Source organism: Citrus sinensis, chromosome 8 (assembly GCF_022201045.2).
Source record: "Citrus sinensis cultivar Valencia sweet orange chromosome 8, DVS_A1.0, whole genome shotgun sequence".
NCBI classification, from domain to species: domain Eukaryota; kingdom Viridiplantae; phylum Streptophyta; class Magnoliopsida; order Sapindales; family Rutaceae; genus Citrus; species Citrus sinensis.
Window position 1 is genome coordinate 6,416,068 of NC_068563.1, and position 19,235 is coordinate 6,435,302.

General features: G+C 30.3%; 1 protein-coding gene across 7 annotated transcripts in view; it reads left to right on the top strand.

Moving 5' to 3' along the window:
• The window catches only part of LOC107174920 (putative pentatricopeptide repeat-containing protein At1g12700, mitochondrial), a 156,233-nt gene that overhangs the window by 128,155 nt on the left and 8,843 nt on the right, over positions 1-19,235 (top strand). The window contains exons 1-2 of one of the 7 annotated variants that reach the window (XM_052432962.1): positions 13,730-14,065; positions 14,384-15,156. The exons of 2 other annotated variants lie outside the window; for them this stretch is intronic. In XM_052432962.1, coding sequence (XP_052288922.1) covers positions 13,828-14,065; positions 14,384-15,156 — 1,011 coding nt within the window. In that variant the 5' untranslated portion in view covers positions 13,730-13,827. Of the gene's footprint in view, positions 1-13,728; positions 15,157-16,073; positions 16,210-19,235 lie in introns of those variants that run through there. 4 more of the 7 variants (XM_052432960.1, XM_052432957.1, XM_052432954.1 and 1 more) reach the window with 4 other exon arrangements.

Consider the following 19,235-nt stretch of genomic DNA (forward strand, 5'->3'; position numbering starts at 1 on the left):
ATCCCTTTAAGAGCTGACTTTCTCAGAAGTGATCACCACAATCGTTCACATCAAAAGTCTCCACTTGAAAATTTTATAACCATAGTACTCATTCCATTCAAACCAGATCCTTGAGATCAGTTCCTTCTTCAGGCAAGTGGCATGATCTTCCTCTTTAGGAGACTCAGCAGCAACCAGCTATATGCATAAACTTTCTTTGTTTGGCCTGGCCGGAAAGCCCTGCCGATTGCCTGGCGGCTCACTGATGGATTAAAGAGAACATCCAGAATAATAATTCAAATTTTTGTGGAATTACTTGTAAAGAATGAAATTGGTTTAAACTCGATTCCACAATTCAAGAGACAAAACTAAGCAGACGGGTAGAATCTTTGATTTAGTAGCATGTCTCTTCTGCTTTAAAAGCAGATCTGGAGAATCCCATTCTTATTACAACGTGTGAAGGAGTGTTGTGTATTGTTGGCATGTTCCCAGGTTCTGTTCATGGATTCTGTTTGCAGACATGGCCGACTCTTTGTTTCATCGGATAAGTTTCAAATAATTCTGGCAACTTTTTGTTGTAAAATTACTTTTTTATCATTTAATCCATATGCCTCTTTCTCATTACCTGCAAGTGCAAAATTTTTAGGCTCGTCCTCTTAGACCTCTTTTTCTTCTCTAAATAGATAAAATGGCATTTCATTTTTCTCTTGCGAGGGTGCAGGTTTATGCTGAAACTTTCGGTTAGTTAAATTGATTGTCTTTGAAATTGGAACTTGTACTTGAACTAGTTTGCATTTTGAGTATATGAGATTACCAACTGTAACGGGAATTGGTGCCGAATTGATTTTGTTATAAGGTTTTTCAGTCTCTGTTCATCTTTTATTTCTGTTAATAATTAATAGCACAGCTTGTCTTCTCTGCTTCTTTGGTTCCTGTCAATTGTCAAATATAAACTGGTAAAGACATTTTGTTTTGGCATGGCACATGCTAGATTTTGTTTTTGGTTTGAATGATACTACACATCTAAGTGATTGTCCAGATATTTTTTTCATTCCTAATGACATGGCACTCAATTGAATGGTGACTCATGAATCATGATTGTGTGTGTTGGTATTTGTTATACTACGTGTTGGCAAGACAAAGTCTGTTGAAATTGACAAACTTTTCTCTATGAATATTGGAGACAATATGATAAGATAAAATTAATCAAAAACATCTTATACTTGACAGGGCTGGAACGTCTGTTATTAGTCCTCGCCTTCCATTCTTGTTTCATATTCTTCTGCTAACAAATCTTGATCATGATAGTCTTCTCTGTTATTAATCCTTTTTTTATGTTTTTTTTTTGGCTTTTGGATTTTGTTTCCTTTATATATACATATATATATATTGTTACAGTTATTAGCATCGACAACTTGAGCTTGCGGTCTTGTGAGTTTAGAACCTACCAAAGTAAGCATACACATGACAATGAAGAATTGAAGATTGTGAACGGTTTACTTGTGCGGCTATGTTAGAAAAATTTGACTGATCGTGAAGATATTTAGAGATCGTCCATCTTGGTACTGCTATTGTTGGAGCCTTGAAGTGTGAACTTATCAATCGTTGCCTACAGTTGCCTCATTGATGAATTGTAGGCAAACTAAAAATTGCTTGGGAAGTGTTTCAAAGTTTGACCCGGCCCCCGTACAGGCCCAAATGCCAAATGTTGTAACATATAACATCATGATTCATGGGCTTTGTGACAATGGGGCAAATGGATAAGACACATGATTTATTTCTTGATAGACCATTCTCAGGGCACAAAGGGTGTGGTGCCCAATTGTGCCATAGTTACAATGCTTATGCGAAAGAATGAGACATTAAAAGTTTCTTCACTCAATGGATAAAAGAAATGTAATGCCAGATGCATCTATAGTTTCAATTGGTGTGCGCTTACTGGTTAAGAATGAAATTAGTTTAAACTTGATTCCAGAATTCAAGAGACAGTTAATTAGATGAGTTGAATGTTGATTTAGTAGCCTGAAAGTTTTGCAAATGTTTCCTGATGGATAAATTGAACTTGAATGCACACATGTAAACTAAAAGAAAAATGATTTAAGCATGTCCTTCGGCATGAGGTAATACTATAAAGTTTTTTTTTTAAGTAATTTTATAAATTCTAGCAATTGAGTCTCAATTTGATATTATATTCATCTGGTATAGGGTAGAATATTAATTTTATTAATTATAAAATTTATTATCTAATAGATGAACAATACTTAACAGTTGAGAATGAAATGGAGACTCAATTGTTGGGAGTCCAATCACTTTTTTCTCTTTTAACTTGCTATTTTTGTTGTCCGAAATTATCTAAAGTTCCATGCTTGCTCCAATAGAACAAATAATATAGGTTATGATCAACTTTTTTTTTCCAAATAAAGGAACCACCTACATCGATACTCCATAAGCAAGTTTTTTTCTTTTGGCTGCCCCTTATATTTGTCACACTCCTTTTACTAGTGCCCAATGAAACCACAACAGAAGCAAAAATATGGCAATCTCTCATATACTACTGTAATTGGAACATTATCTTCACCTTCAAGTTCTAAATAAATAATTTTCTTTAGTGGTTGTGTGATATCAATTGAGATACTTACTCCGGCATACTAACCAATGCACTCTCCTTCCTCGCCCGCATCAACTTCTTCAACTATACCAATTGCCTCTCCCAATGCTCTGATTATTTGCTGGTCTATACACCCAACTGGGACATTATGAAGTTGTACCCAAAGGCAGCATGAGTAAATGATTGTTTTGTTATTTCCCCAACTCCACTTGCCTCTTTTAGAACTATTAGAGCTCGTTCAAAATGCCACAGCCCACTTGATAAAATTCTCATCTTATCAACTTCAAAGGCAAATTTAACTTAAAAATCTTACTCCCCATATTTTCAATTTCACCTATTCTACTATTCTGCATACTTGTTGTAATGCTCACTTGAGACCCTCTCTAGTAACTCCTCTTAGATGTAAGACTTTGCCCAGCAGACAGCCCTCAACTACCTCTCTCTCATTCCCTTTCATGACATTACCAACAACTTCTTTACTCTATTTTCCTTCTTCTAATATAATAACTTTACACTTGCAAATTAGTTCTTATGTTTTCATTAGGCACTAAAATATAAATCCATTGTGATAACTCTTGAGTATCTACCACTTCCTCTGTAATTAAGACTCAACAACTCAAATGAAAAACTTAAAAGTAAAAGAGACACCCAACTCGTAAGCGACTTTCGCAATCTTATGGGCTACTGCCATTTCATTCTAGATTCTCGCTCAGAGAGGGAGAACTTGTGAAGAAAGACTTCTACAGGTAGGAGACCGCATACATAGTAGATTATTTATATTTCTTTGGACTGACCTTTTACTTTATCAAAGACAAAAACAACATAAACAAAGACAGAAGATTAACCAAAGCATCAATTGCCAAAGAGTAGAGAGTATTATTATATTTTAGGAACATAGGTTATGACCAATTTAAAAGAAGCAGTTAGGGCTTGTTCGGCACTGTTTTAAAAGCCTTATTTTCATTTTTGTTTTGGGAGTACAAATATAATACATATTTAGTGGGTTGAATCCAAAAAATAAATCATAAAAAAGAATTGATATTCACTTTTACAGTTATAAAATTAAGAACTTATTGAACATGTTCTCAAATAAATTAAAAATTAAATTAAAACATAAACCCCAAAATAAAATCTAAAAAGTTATCTTCCTCTCCTAAAATCTTATCTCCTCTCTCTCGTTATCTCTTCACAACTCTTCCTTCTTCATGGTTGATACTTCTCCTTTAACCACAACCCACCTAAACTGTGCACCGATCTCTCTCTTCCCGTCCCCTTTATCTAGGTCTACTTCACAACTCTCTTCCTCTCGGTGGCAGTTACTTGTTCATCAACCGCAATCCATCGTCGCAAGGTACTACGTCGGAATATTTTACCAAAAACATGTCAGGACAGAGTGATGTCTATCATGGTTTATTACTGCAAGTGCATTATTTTCTTTGTACTAAAGTGAATCTTTGATGTATTTATTAAATTTGGTGGAGCAATCTTAGTTAATTTTGATGATTTATATATGCATTTAATTTAATTTTTAATAATTCATGTGCAGGAAATATGGATTCTTGCCTTTGCTTGGACTGATGGTTTGCGCAATTTCATTTGGAATCAATCAACTTCGAGGATAAACACTTGTAGTTCATCCTTTGTTCTCTAATTTTGTTCATGGGACTTGCTTTTCTTCCATCCAACTTTTTTGTTCTCTATTTCTATGGTAGCAGTTTTATGTTTTGTGTTGGTGGGAAACTTCATGCTGCAATTTTGTCAAATTCCGTTGACATACCCTAATCAGTAATGACTTTGCTACATGGTGAAAGCATAAGCTCATAGTTGACATTGTTGTCATTAGAGCTTGTTTCCATAAAATAAGTGTAATTTGAAAGTACATTGTACACTATTGAATTTGAATTATCCCCAACAAGTGTTGATGCATGATGTCCATCATGTAATTTTTTTATAATTATTTTGTTTAACTTATATGTGTTGTAATAAATAGCTTAATTATAGTGTAAAAACGATGGCAATGTAATTTTTTTATTAATGCTAATACTAAAACTTTATCATCATGCAATGTTTTATAATTATTTTCATTAAATTATTTATGGTATATTTGTGTATTAATTAAATAAACAATTAGTTTTTATTAAAAAAAACTATGACTTACATGTTTATTAAAAATTGTTCATGAAAATAGTATTACCGAACACATTTTCTCTGTTTTTATCTTTTTCAATTGTGTTTACCAAACACATGTTACTGTTTTCAATTTTAAAATACAAGATATAGAAAATGATATCAAATGGCTATTTAATTCAAAACGCGGCAACTGCAAAACACTATCTTTATTCTCATTCTTCTTTTTAGAAACTACTAATTCAGAAACAATACCAAACAAGAACTTAGTTTTAGTACGAATAATGTTGTGTTAGTTTTACAGGCTTACATGCACCCTTAGATTTATTAGAAGTATCAGCCCAACCCCCTAGTTACTGTTGATTGATATCGAACCCCTTGACTGATGTTGACTCTTGAAAGTAACTATAACATCTATATTGTAATCTCACTTTATTAACTAATAAATTTTAAAAATATAAACAGATCAATAATAACAAAATAATTAAAGTTGAAATCTAAGAAATTACCTAAAAAACCATACCGAAACCAAACCTGAAAACCAAAATGCATAAAATTTCATTAATTTAGGTTGTGACAATGAGTCGTCTACATTATATGATGAAGGAATAGCTTCTATCATTTTACCAAGTTATTAATACTATTTTTACGTACTGGAGTGGGCCTGAGAAGTATAGATTCCTCACACTCTAGAGTTTATTTATATATTCTAAGAGGTGTGAGAATCTCACTCCGTTGATCCCACCCAATTTTGAAGTAGGGAGTGTGATTTCCACTCCCAGAAGGGAAGGTCCACTCCCACAACTTTATTTTTTACCTTTCTTTTAGTAAATTTAATACAATCATATTTAGTAAAATAAAACAAATAACATCATATTTATTTAATAAATATTATTATATTATTTTATAAAATTCTATTTATTAAAAAGAATAATATTAATCTTATTTAGATAAAATTATTATTATATTTATTTAAAAATAATAGCATTATATTTATTTAATATTAATAATTAATATTAATAAATAGTTTATTCTAAGAAAATATTTATTTTGCACTATATTATTAATAAGAGATATTATCATTTTTCCACCAAAATTATTCTGACACATCATGTTAGTAGCACGGTTTGGTAAAAACATCATTTTACCACCAAATGTTTAAATTGTTAGTATTTTTCCACAATTCTGTTAAAACTCAGTTAATATTTAACGGAAAATGCATAAAAAGTCAAATTTACCCCTGGAGCATAAAAGACAATTTTACCCTTTAAAAAGGAAGAACAACAAAAGATGATTTAATTATAAAATTACCCCCAAAAGACGACAAGACAATTTTACCCTTTAAAAAGGGAGAACAACAAAAGACGATTTAATTACAAAATTACCCCTAAAAGACGACACAGCTGGGAGATTGAGAGAGATATGGGTCAGTGACAGTAAGCGAGAGAGGGCAGAGATGGAACAAAAAACGAGAGAGAGGGTGGTTGATTTCGATTTCTAGGGCTTCCATATCCAAATTGCTTGTTTTTTTACAATTGCAAAACGCAACGTTTTGCCTTCGCATGAGATGTCCAAAATGCCCTTATGATGTCAACATTATTTTTATTTAGTTAACGGAATGGTGGGAAAATGCTAACAGTATAAATGTTTGGTGGTAAAATAATGTTTTTATGAAATCGTGGTACTGACATGATGTGTCGGAATAACTTTAGTGGGAAAATGATAATATCCCTATTAATAATAATGTTTTATTTGTGTTGCTCTTATCAATAATTTTTAATTTAAATAATTAAAATTAAAACTAATAAAAAATTATAATTTACATAATTAATAATATTAATAATTATTGTTAATTTACAAATACAGTGAAATAAATATTTTATTTCAAATATATTTTTTATTAATTTTGTAATTAAAAGGTACAATTCTTTAAATAAGGGTAAAACTATAATTTGAAACCATTTACTCCGCTTCTCATTCTAGTAAGAGGAAACAACTTGCTCCCACTCCACACTCTCAATCACAAGATTCTCACTTCTCAAGATTTCCACTATAATTTAAAATGTAAACACCGTTTAGAATGTCAAATAAAATTCTCAATTAAGTAAACCATAAGGTGATTGCATATAAAAAAATTAATAATATTAATTTTCATAAGAATTTATGCTCGTAGTATTACTTTACTTTTTATTAACCGTTGCTTCAACTTATGGTAGATTGTAACATATGCACTTTAATTTTCTTAATTAAGTGTATTATTTAATTTTTCCCATTCGATGTTAATTTTAAATTTTTCATGACATAAAATTGAGAAAATTCGAATACGATTCAATGGCCGTGTAGTTGGATTTTATTCAACACAGGTCCGACATTAACTTAGATAGTAGTAATCTTTAAAAAAAAAGCTAGTTTCTATAAATGGAATTGGGGGAGCTGATTTCCAAAAGAGGAAAGAAAGAGGGGCACACGAGAGAGAAGGGGGGAGAGAGAGAGAGAAGTTGACCCGTTTAGCCCGACCCGACTCCAACTCCCGTTTCTGGCCACCATTCCGATCAAGCTTGGTACCAATCTGAAGCTTGAGCGACGCTGGCCATATCCCTGTTGTCATCGTCACCGGAAAACAGCCACAATGCCGGTGAACACCGGTGATCGCTGTCAATCTCGTTGGAATTAGGTTGCACCATCAGCTGGGTTCGACTCCTCACGTCACCAGCTTTCATTTCCGACTAACCCCGCCACCTGAAACCTCTGTTTTGGCCATGAACGACCGCCGGAAAGCTCACGGCTTTGGGAGCACGATCTGCCACCATCGCAGCGTGTGGGAGGTCATCGTCGACGCCATTAGGCTCACCGAGGTCAGAACTATCAGACTTGAGCTTTCCGTCGTCATTGACTGAAGTCCGGTCACCGTTGAGCAGTGGGGGCAATTTGGTAATTTCACAAGACTTTAAGGTGGATTTGTAATTTGGTAATTTTAGGTTAGGGCAGTGAGGTAATTTAAGACTTTGAGGGTAATTTGGTAATTTAAGTTATTAAGAGCATTTTGGTAATTTCGCACTTCGAGGGTAATTTCTTAAATTCAAAACTTGTGATTAATTTTGTTATCCAAATTGAGGACAATTTGGTAGTTTAAGATATTGAAGATGATTTGATAAATTATGATTCCGATGGTACTTCGGTAAATTTCGGTGTCAGGGGCCTTTTGGTAATTTTTTGACATAAGGGTAATTTTGAAATTTTATGTATCCAGGAGTTTGGTTTTGAGCTTTATTTCATACTGTTAGTCATATTTCATGATACAGATAATAATTATATCGTTTATTTAATTAGGAGGACTCGCGAGCAAAAATCAACCTGCAGATGTTGGTGATACCGAGTCTAGACATTGTCACTGTGAGTGGAATATACAAAACATATTTTCATAGTATATTTTGATTTTACCATATAGTACAACATGTTTTGATAATAAGTATTTGATGCTTTGATTTAATGATTTTCTAGAAATTTGATTTTCATTCTACATGCTGATATTTATTATTATTGAAAATTAGTTTGATTAATGATTTTATTGTCATTTTTTTTAGTAAATGCATGATATTAGAATTGAGTGGGTTTGAGATATGTTGAATAAAAAGGAAATGGGATTTTATATGTGATTATATGTTTACGTGCATGTGTATAAAAGATTGTTTGGAAAATCATTGGAAGTACCTTTCCCCTTTCAGATACAGAGATACAAATAATATGAGATGAATATAGTGATACAGATGATATGAGATGAGAGGTTTTTAGGGTTCGTCTGAACACGCACAAAGACTTTGGGCCGTGTGTTTGGATGATTTTGCCTTTTAGGGGCTTATGCATACAATATGATGATTACATAGATACAGATGTTGAGATACATGAGATATAAGATGACATTTTCCTATATATCCGTTGTAGCTCCAAGGCATGATGGTTCCCTGATTGCCCGTTCGTCGAGGTCCGAATATGATGAGATTATTCCGTCTGGGTACTTGTTTGATGATAGTTTTTTGTATCTAGTATTTGATATTATAAGTATTATGATTTCATTGATTTTATGCAGATTTATGTAATATTATTATTTCAGTGCATGAATTGAATTAAATAAGTTTATGTAAGTTCTTATAAAATTTTGATGAAATTAACTTGGAAAAGATTAAATCATTTTAAATAAATTTATTTTTCCAAAAACTACTATCCACTCACTAAGCTCGCTGAGTTTTATACTCACCTCATTTTTATTGTATTTTTCCTCCCACAGGAGATTTGCAGGTACATCAGTCGACCCGGCAACGATAGTTAGATTGAAATTATGGCCACGTGATGGTGTTAGAAATCATAGATGTTTTGTTGGGACATGTTGAATTGTATAATTTATTACTTATTTGTGATTAAGGATAAATCATTATATTCTTGACATTATATGATTGAAGGATACTGATATTTAAATTGAGGAAGTTGGTTGTGGATGTTGATTAAATATTGTATTATTTTTGGGAGTATTAATTGTATAAATTGTAGGTTTGGGGATGTCATAATTATATAGGAGACTGTCGAATTTTTGGTAAAATTCTTAGATATCAAAATTCTTATTAGTTCGATTAGGCAAGATTAGATAGATTCATCCTGGGGATTCGGGGCGGGTCCTTTCATAGATATTAAGAGAACAATAATAATATAGCTATAAATGGTTGCATACTATCAATCAACTTAACACTATAATTACCAACAAATCCTTAATACTGTAAATAATTAAATTATTGGGGTTTTAAAATGACTCTCCAGACTTTGCATGATTTCTTTATATGTAAGTGCCATGGTTCGTATAAGTAATATCAGCCACGCTTTGTGTTATTGTTAAAACAAATTTATAAGTACAATTTGTGAATTTGTACAAAATGTGGTATTATAAATTTGAAGCATGAACCGAGAAGACAATGTTGTGTCAATAATAAAGAAACAAAAAAAAATTATATAAAATACAGATGTTGTAGTGTAACTTGTATTCTTTTTATTTATAATTTTACCTATCATGTGATTATAAAAAAAAAATTGAGATTTTAAAATTTTGTAATTGCACTATTTTTGGATTATCAGAAGGCTTCCTCTCCTTAAAGATGCCCTTAATCCATAAATGGTCCAAAAAATAATTCATGAAATGAATTTATTATTTTAGATAAGTTTCAAGTACGCATACCTTTACTAGCTCCATATTGCATAACTCCTCGTTTCAATCAATGGATACATTTGTTTACTTTTTCTTTCTTGTAAATTTTTGAATGGCCATAATTCTATAGATAATTAATTAAGTGTTATTGTTATCATTATTTTGTAGATTTTGTAGATTTACTAGCTCCATAATTCTATAGATAAGTTTCAAGTACGCATACCTTTACTAGCTCCATATTGCATAACTCCTCGTTTCAATCAATGGATACATTTGTTTACTTTTTCTTTCTTGTAAATTTTTGAATGGCCATAATTCTATAGATAATTAATTAAGTGTTATTGTTATCATTATTTTGTAGATTTATATGTGAGGTGGGGACGTTGGGGGGCATGGATCTCAATATAGCAGAGGGCCATAATATTTATTCTTTAAGAGGAACCACAACCAACATCAATGCTTTAAGTTCCATTCCATGTTCCTTCTATGCACCAAATTGCATAAACAACATTGATTATCCAAGGTCAAAGTCTCTTAAAGACTCTAGTTACAATACAAAGCATGGGTTAGCGGCCAAAATTTTCTTGCAATGAAAGGCTCGTAAACTGATGACAGCTGCTGGATTGTTTTGGGCCCCAATAGTTTTAATATTATTCTCTTAAAAACATATATGTTGATTAGAGACGAGAGGACAAAGATAATCTGATTCAGCCAGCTGCAGAAGAAAGAGCACGCAGTGGAGTTCAGATTTTGAATTCTCTTGTTAAATTGTTTTTAATTTACTACAAGATAGAATACGTTGCAGTGTTAAAAAATACTTTGAACATCCTATTTTTGTATTACAAATATACCAAGATTTAAATTATTATTTTTCTTTATTAGTATAAACTAAATTTTGCCTGAATTCTCATCCTTGTAAGTGGAATTTTATTGTGAAACTAATAGTCCTTCCTAGTTGAACTAACTATACGCATTGGCTTTCAACCAGCCATAATTAGGAGGAGGGCAAACTTCCAAATAACATTCCAAATGGTATTGCGAAAATTTTTTTACCCTTTTGGTAATAAAAAAGAACCTTATTTCTAGCTCTCTATTAACAATCTTACCACAAAGTTCTCTCTTAAGTAGAAACATTATATATATTAATTTATTGTTAATAAAAACAAAACCAGTAGCGGATCTACAGCTGGGCTAGGTCTAGAAAAAATCATTTAAACCCCTTGTCTTTTGATTCATTTTACATAAGGATAGACTTTTATTTTATTTTTATATAAGTCTCCAATTCAGTTACAATTATGTTTTTGTCAAATTTCATAGAATAATAGAGTTTTTACTTTATTTTCAAATATGTCCTTAACTCAATTATATTTTTTCCCAACTGGAATTAATGACTTATTTTATAAAATAATTAAATTATATATTTATTGAATAGATTGAAAACATTAGGGGTTTAAAATGTTATTACAACTTTAATTTGTTTTTAAAATTTTAATTTAACAAAGTATGTGAATGTAATATAACATCGTCACTATTATTAAAAATACTAAACACATATATAATAAAAATTATTAATAATTTCATAAATTTTTTATGTAAATGTTGACATTTTATTTATTATTTACATTAACTTAGAGGATAGGTTAGAAAGTAAAATTTGAGTATTTTAATTTGATTTTTTAAAGAGGGTTAGAGTGTCTGGCAAAGAAATAACGGCACACAAGTACCTTTTTGCTAGGTTAGAATTTAGTTTATTATTGAAACTCTTGACGACTAATATTTTTTTAATTTAAAAAGATGAATAGATTTTAATTGTTTAATTTATTTAAGCTTGGTAACTAAGGTGGCATTTGTTTTTTAACTTAATGACTTAAAGTGACTTAACTTAATTAATTAAGTTAATTAGAAGTATTTGTTTTTATAACTTAATGAGACTTTTTAGATAATTTTGACTTAATAAAATAAGTCAATTTTTTTTGACTTTTTACTTAATGGAGAAATTTGAATTAAGTCAATTATTTACTAATGTAAAAAAATATCCATATTTTATAATCTATTTTTCATGTCTATCACAAAACTCACCCATAGACATTTAAACCACATAAAAATATCCCTATTTTTTTATTTCTTATATTATATACGATAAAATTTGAAATTTATGGAATATAATTTTACTTATAAATGTTAAAATATTATGGTATTTAATATATTATTTATTTGACATTCAAATTTAATAAGGATACAAATGTAAAAGTACATATTTTCAGCCTTTTCAGTTGAAAAAAACAAACAACTTAATACTTATTTTCTGAGATTCAGACGAAAAAACAAACATATTATTTAGATTCAAACATTCAAATCTATTTAGAATTTAGACTAATTCAGGTCTATTCAGATTTCAGACAAAAAAAAAACGCCACCTAAGTATTTTTCAAACATAAAGTTCTACTTGCACTTTTTAAATAATTATAATTACATTTATTGATTTATTCTAATTTAAAATTCTTTATAGATTTATTAATTCTTATATAATTAGATGTTATTATAGGTTGCAATGTTAGATTTCATAATTAAAAAATAGTATTTTTATATTTGAATTATCTTTTGTTTTTTAGTATTTTTGTACAATTATTTTTGTTTAGAGTACATATTCGTAGAGTTTTTCGTGTCCCCATTATTTGATGTACTTCTTTTTACTTATGAATATTTATGTTCACTTCAAAATATAAAATTTTAAATTTAGCCCGGGGTAATATAAAATTTTAGGTCCGCCCCTGAGCAAAACTAAATATTTATGACTTAAAAGATAGGTGTTGAACAGAGGCAGTCTCACAGAAAAAAAAAAAAAAGTATTTGAAAGCAGTGGTGATATCATAATTTTTTGTACTGATACAAGAGTATCACACTAGATTTTTTCCCGCATTACAAAAAGTTTGTATTCAAGAATAAATAAGCAATATCATGAACAAATTTTACAGAAAGCCTCGAGGCCATGTCGTATGAATTTTTGATACCAAAAATAGTATACTAGTCAGTATATCTTCTTTCCACATTACAAAAAATTAGAAATGCAATGTAAATCGATATCAATTACTAATTTTATAGTACACAAAATCAAGGTATTTTTTCATAATGTAAGAAATTATTAGTTATTTACCCTAAATTTACTTTGTGTCCAAAAATACTACGAAAACTTTAACATGTTTAGTTTTTTACCTTAATTTATAATTTATATCAATCGCTCACTAAAAAAATAAAATTAGCTCATAAAATGACAAAATAAAAACAAACACAAATGACAATACCAGTAATTTTATAAGGATAATCAAGTCCTTTTGGCACCAAATTACGTGTTAAATTAATTTAAATATTATAAATTATTTTTAGATTGAGTGAGGAACCCTGGTCATTTTAACAATTATGGTCATTTAATCTATCTAAACATGATATTTCCAGTAGACTTATGTTTGTGTGGGAGGATAATGTAAAAAAAAGTGGCACTTTTATTCAACTGAATAAATTTCACAATTTAAATTAGAAAACGATAAAATTTAATAATTAACTATTTTTTGAACTAATTCAATCGGGAGCCATTATTTGTAGGCGGTAGCGGTCCCAAAAGCATAACATTATTGTGAGTAATGTATCCTACTTACAAAATAAACGGCAGAATGCGGTTTGGGGACGGATTATCGAGGTATTTGTTAATATTCGGAAATTTCCCAAAGAAAAGGTCAAATAAAATTTTAACTTATTATTATTATTATTATTTTTAAAGATTGTAACTCAGATGAATAGACAAATAAAGGAGCTAAAGGCCACTTGGCGGCTTCACTAGGAGCTGTTTGAGTTTCTATTGGTAAAATTCTATTTTGGTAATTCTCTTCTTCTTCTTTTTCAACCCCAAATAATCAAAAGCTCTCCAATGGCTTTCGTATCCACAACTCGTCCATTTCATTTTACTTCAATTTCAGTATCAGCTCTTAGATGTAATTTCTCATCTTCGTTCCCTCATACCAGAAAACCCACATCTTCAATTTCGGAAAATGAACCCTCGTGTCCGACTACAACAGCTAAACTGAAGGAGTCGCTACGGCTGACAGTTAAAGACCGAGCCTCACTCGAAAAATTCCTCAAAGAAAGGTGCAAATCATCAGGTCAAGGTGATATTAATCTTATTACTCCTAATGAAGCCTTGTGTATTTTTTATTACATGCTCCGTATGCACCCTTCTCCGCCTCCTGTCTGTTCCTTCAATATTTTGTTTGGTTGTCTTGCTAAGAATAAACATTATGATACTGTACTTTCACTCTTCAAGAGACTCAATTCAATTGGGTTGTTTCCAGATCTTTATACTTATAGTATCTTGATTAACTGCTTTTGCAAAATGGGTCGAGTTTCTCCTGGTTTTGTGGTTCTTGGGAGAATCCTCAGGTCTTGTTTTACTCCAAATGCTGTGACCTTTACTTCTTTGATTAAAGGTTTGTGTGCGGAGGGTAGAATCATGGAGGCTGCCGCATTGTTTACGAAACTCAAAGCGTTTGGTTGTGAGCCTAATGTCATTACGTACAGTACTTTAATTAATGGATTGTGTCGAACTGGCCATACAATTGTTGCTCTAAATTTATTTGAAGAGATGATTAATGGAAACGGGGAATTTGGTGTCGTTTGTAAGCCAGACGCTGTTATATACACTACTATTATCGATGGTCTTTGTAAGGAAGGTTTTGTGGACAAGGCCAAGGAACTGCTTCTGCAGATGAAGGATAAGAATATTAACCCTGATGTGGTTACTTATAACTCTGTGATTCGTGGTTTTTGTTACGCTAATGATTCGAACGAGGCGAAGCGTTTGTTTATTGAGATGATGGATCAAGGGGTACAGCCTAATGTTGTGACTTTCAGTGTGATCATGGATGAGCTCTGCAAGAATGGGAAGATGGAAGAAGCAAGTCAGTTGTTGGAACTGATGATTCAGATTGGTGTGCGTCCAAATGCTTTTGTCTATAACACATTAATGGACGGGTTTTGTTTGACAGGTAGAGTTAATCGTGCGAAGGAACTATTTGTTTCTATGGAGAGTATGGGTTGCAAACATAATGTTTTTAGTTACAGTATTTTGATAAATGGTTACTGCAAGAATAAGGAAATAGAGGGAGCGTTAAGCCTTTATAGCGAAATGCTTTCTAAAGGAATAAAGCCAACAGTTGTTACATATAACACCTTGTTTATTGGCCTTTTTGAAATACACCAGGTTGAGCGTGCTTTCAAGCTGTTTGATGAGATGCAACGTCATGGCGTGGCAGCTGATACCTGGGCATATAGAACCTTTATTGATGGGCTCTGCAAGAATGGTTATATTGTAGAGGCACTTGAACTATTTCGTACTTTGAGAATTCTCAAGTGTGAACTTGATATTCGATCCTACAGCTGCCTCATTGATGGATTATGTAAATCCGGCAGACTCAAAATTGCATGGGAACTATTTCATAGTTTGCCTCGTGGAGTCCTAATAGCAGATGTTGTAACATATAACATCATGATCCATGCGCTTTGTGCTGATGGAAAAATGGACAAGGCACATGATTTGTTTCTTGATATGGAAGCAAAAGGTGTAGCACCCGATTGTGTCGCATTTAACACGCTGATGCTAGGTTGCATCCGCAATAATGAGACATCAAAAGTTGTTGAACTCCTTCACAGAATGGATGAGAGAAATGTGATACCAGATGCATCTACACTTTCAATTGTTGTGGACTTACTTGTAAAGAATGAAATTAGCTTAAACTCCATTCCACAATTCAAGAGTCAAAGGTAAGTGAGTTTAATATTGATTTAGTCGCATGTTTCTTCTGCCTGAAAACCCGATCTGGAGGATCCCATTCTTATTAACACGTGTAAAGGAGTGTTGTCTAATGTTGGCATGTTCCTAGGTTCTGTCCATGGATTCTGTTTGCAGACATGGCTAACTTCTTGTCCAACAGATAAGTTTTAAAGTCTTTCAACTTTATGTTGTAAAATAACATTTTCATTATTCAATTCATGAGTTTTCCTTCTGTATCACATACTTCTCATTAGCTGGAAGCGCAAATTTTTTAGGCTTTTCCTGTATGGCCTCTTTTTCTGCTCTAAATAAAATGGCATTTTATTTCCCTCTTGTGAGAGTACAAGGTTTATGTTTAAACTTTCTGTTAGTTAATTTGGTTGTCTTTGATATAGGGAACTTCCAGTTGAACTGATTTGTAATTTGAGTATATGAGATTACCAACTGTATTGGGAATTGATGCCAAATTAATTATGTCATCAGGTTTTTCAATCAGTGTTCATCATTTATTTCTGTTAACAATAATCTTGTAATCTTCCAGCTTCATTGGTTCCTCTCAAAAATAATCTTGTAAAGACAATCTTTCTTGGGCATGGAAAATGCTAGATTGTTACATGGCATTCAATTGAATGAGGACTCATGATTGTGTGTATTGGTATTTGTTATACTATGTATTGGAAAGACATAGTTTCTTGAAACTGACAAACTTTTCTCTATGAAGATTGAAGACAATATGATAAGATAAAATTTATCAAAAGCATATATGCTTGCCAGGGATGGACTTTTGATGATACATATATATACTCTACCTTTATAATGCGATTGTTAGAAAGAGGCCATTGTTAAATAGACTTGAATGCTGGAGAAAACTTTATGTTCTTTTATTGAATTAAGTTGATCCTACTCGATCTCTGCATTTTTTATTCCTACTTCGGAGTCGAAGAAGTGAAAGATGGTGTGAAAAAATTGTATGCTTAAGTTAATTTTAAGGATTCCTCTATGATGCTGTAATTTTTTTTACAGCATTAATAATGTGTTTAATTGTGTACCATTGGATTTAATCAATGGTACACAATATTTGTAGTAAAAAAAAAGGGTAAACGGTTAACAAATGTGTAAGGGGTGAAGAATTTTGTAAAATAACTATGACTATCCTTAAAGTTTGAAACAATTTCACTTAAATAACATATTTTATTTAAAATTATTTTTCAATTCTCCTTTAAATTTGAAATGTGATAATCTTTTTTAAATAAATCTTCCAAAATCTATTACCATGAAGTATAAAATATAATGGTAGGTTATTTAACACAAATCAAATAAATAAGTTGCAATTACAAAATTTATATATGATATAGTAGTAATAAATAACACAACTAAGTACATATACTTAAGTAAATGTCATAATTACATTAATAAACTCATTATTGAGATTGCTTGTAACATAAAAATTACTTGATCACACATGTTTTAATAAAATTTAATATCATATATTAAAATACTCATTATTTTATATAATATTAAGGGTCATTGTATAATTGATCATGAAGTATGTATTATTTTTAATACCTATTTAACATATTTATTCTCTTAACTTTATATTTATGTTACAATTAATATCCTTTCATGATAGGAATTTTAAGTTTTATAAGCCTATATATTTTCATTTTATTTTCAAATATCACTTTGTTAATTTCATAAAAGTTAAATCTAATATATATTCCTAATAAGCTTTAGTTTTTGAATCGTGAAAGATTATTTTATTGATATCTTTTGATTGTAATTATAAAATTTTATGTTATTAAGAGTCATCACTTTTGTTATGATAATTAATAGTGATAATAAATAAAATATTACCTCTAATAATATTTACGTGGGAAAAAAGTAAAAGAAAATCATTTATGTTTTTAGATTTTTATTGACATGGTAGGAAATTATCTCAACCTTATAAATTTTAACTTTCACAAGTTTGTTTTCATTTTATTTTCAAATGCCACTTTATTAATGTCATAAAAGTTAAATTTAACACATATTCCTAATTAACTTTAGTTTATGAATCATGAAAAATTATTTTATGATTATTCTTTGATAGTAATTATAAAATTTTTATGCCACGAAGAGTTATTACTTTCATTATGATAATTAATAGTGACAATAAATAAAATATTACATCAAATAATATTTAATGGACAAAATGAGGAAAAAAATCATTGTATGTTTTTATATTTCCATTATAAAGATATGTTTGGGATACTTTAACTTAAAATTTTGGCACAATATTTGAGCCACTGATATCTCATAGTCTAATGGTTGATATTGAAAGTCAAAGCATCATTTCATAATGTTATATTCTCCACCATTGAATTGCGTGAAATAAATAGTTTAATTTTTTGATAAAAATTTTAATCAAAATATTTCTCACTCTATAGTTATATAGACGTCTATATTTTTCAATAATAATTGGTGAATAAAATATTTCTTATTTGTTTTGACTCATATAGTATTATTAATAAAACACATATAAAATAGTTTATTGCAATACTTTCTATTATCATTATTGTTTAGGTATTAATGGTTTGTAATTAAATTCATACAATACAAATTATTACAAGATTTTGTGTTAAATAACCTACTTGATATTATATTTTATACTTAATAGTAACTGATTTTGGCAGGTTTATTTAAAAGAAATTATCATATTACAAATTTAAAGGAGGGCTGAAAAGTAATTTTAAATAAAATATACTATTTAAGTGAAATTGTTTCAAACTTTAAGGGTGGTCACAATTATTTTACAAAAATTATCTACCCACTTGAACCGTTACCATTATTTTTAAATTATTTTGTTAGAACAAATAATTTATACCATTGATTAGATCTAATGGTTCACAATTAATACATTATTAATGCTGTAAAAAAAATTTACAGCATCATAGAGGAACCCTAATTTTAATCCTTGTTATTTAATAAAGAGTAATGATACAGCCACAAACTCTTGTACAAATTTATTTTGTACAAACTGATGTGGCATTAATTCATTGGTTGAATGAAAATATAAATTAATAAAAACAAATTATGTGGGCTAAGTGATATTTAATTTAACTAATCTTATCACGCCACATCAGTTTGTACAAAATAAATTTGTACAAGAATTTATGGCTGCATCATTACCCTTTAATAAAAGTTAAGCTTCTTTCAATCGACACCTACGTTAGTCATTTATATATATATATATGGCAAGTAATAAATAGATAAGGAGCAATATTTTTATAACACGAAATTTTTTTTTTATTTCAAACATCAAAAAAGTTGCAGAAAAAATATTTAAATAATCTTGATGTATGTATCTAATGATGTGTTTATTAAGTGGAAATGAAAATGAGGGAATGAGATTCATTAACTTGTTTACTCGGAAAAAGAGGAGGATATTAAATTTGTTGGCCTCACATCAATTTATGACTAACTCTTGGATTTCTAATTTTCAAGGGGGATTTGAAATCTAAATCTCATTT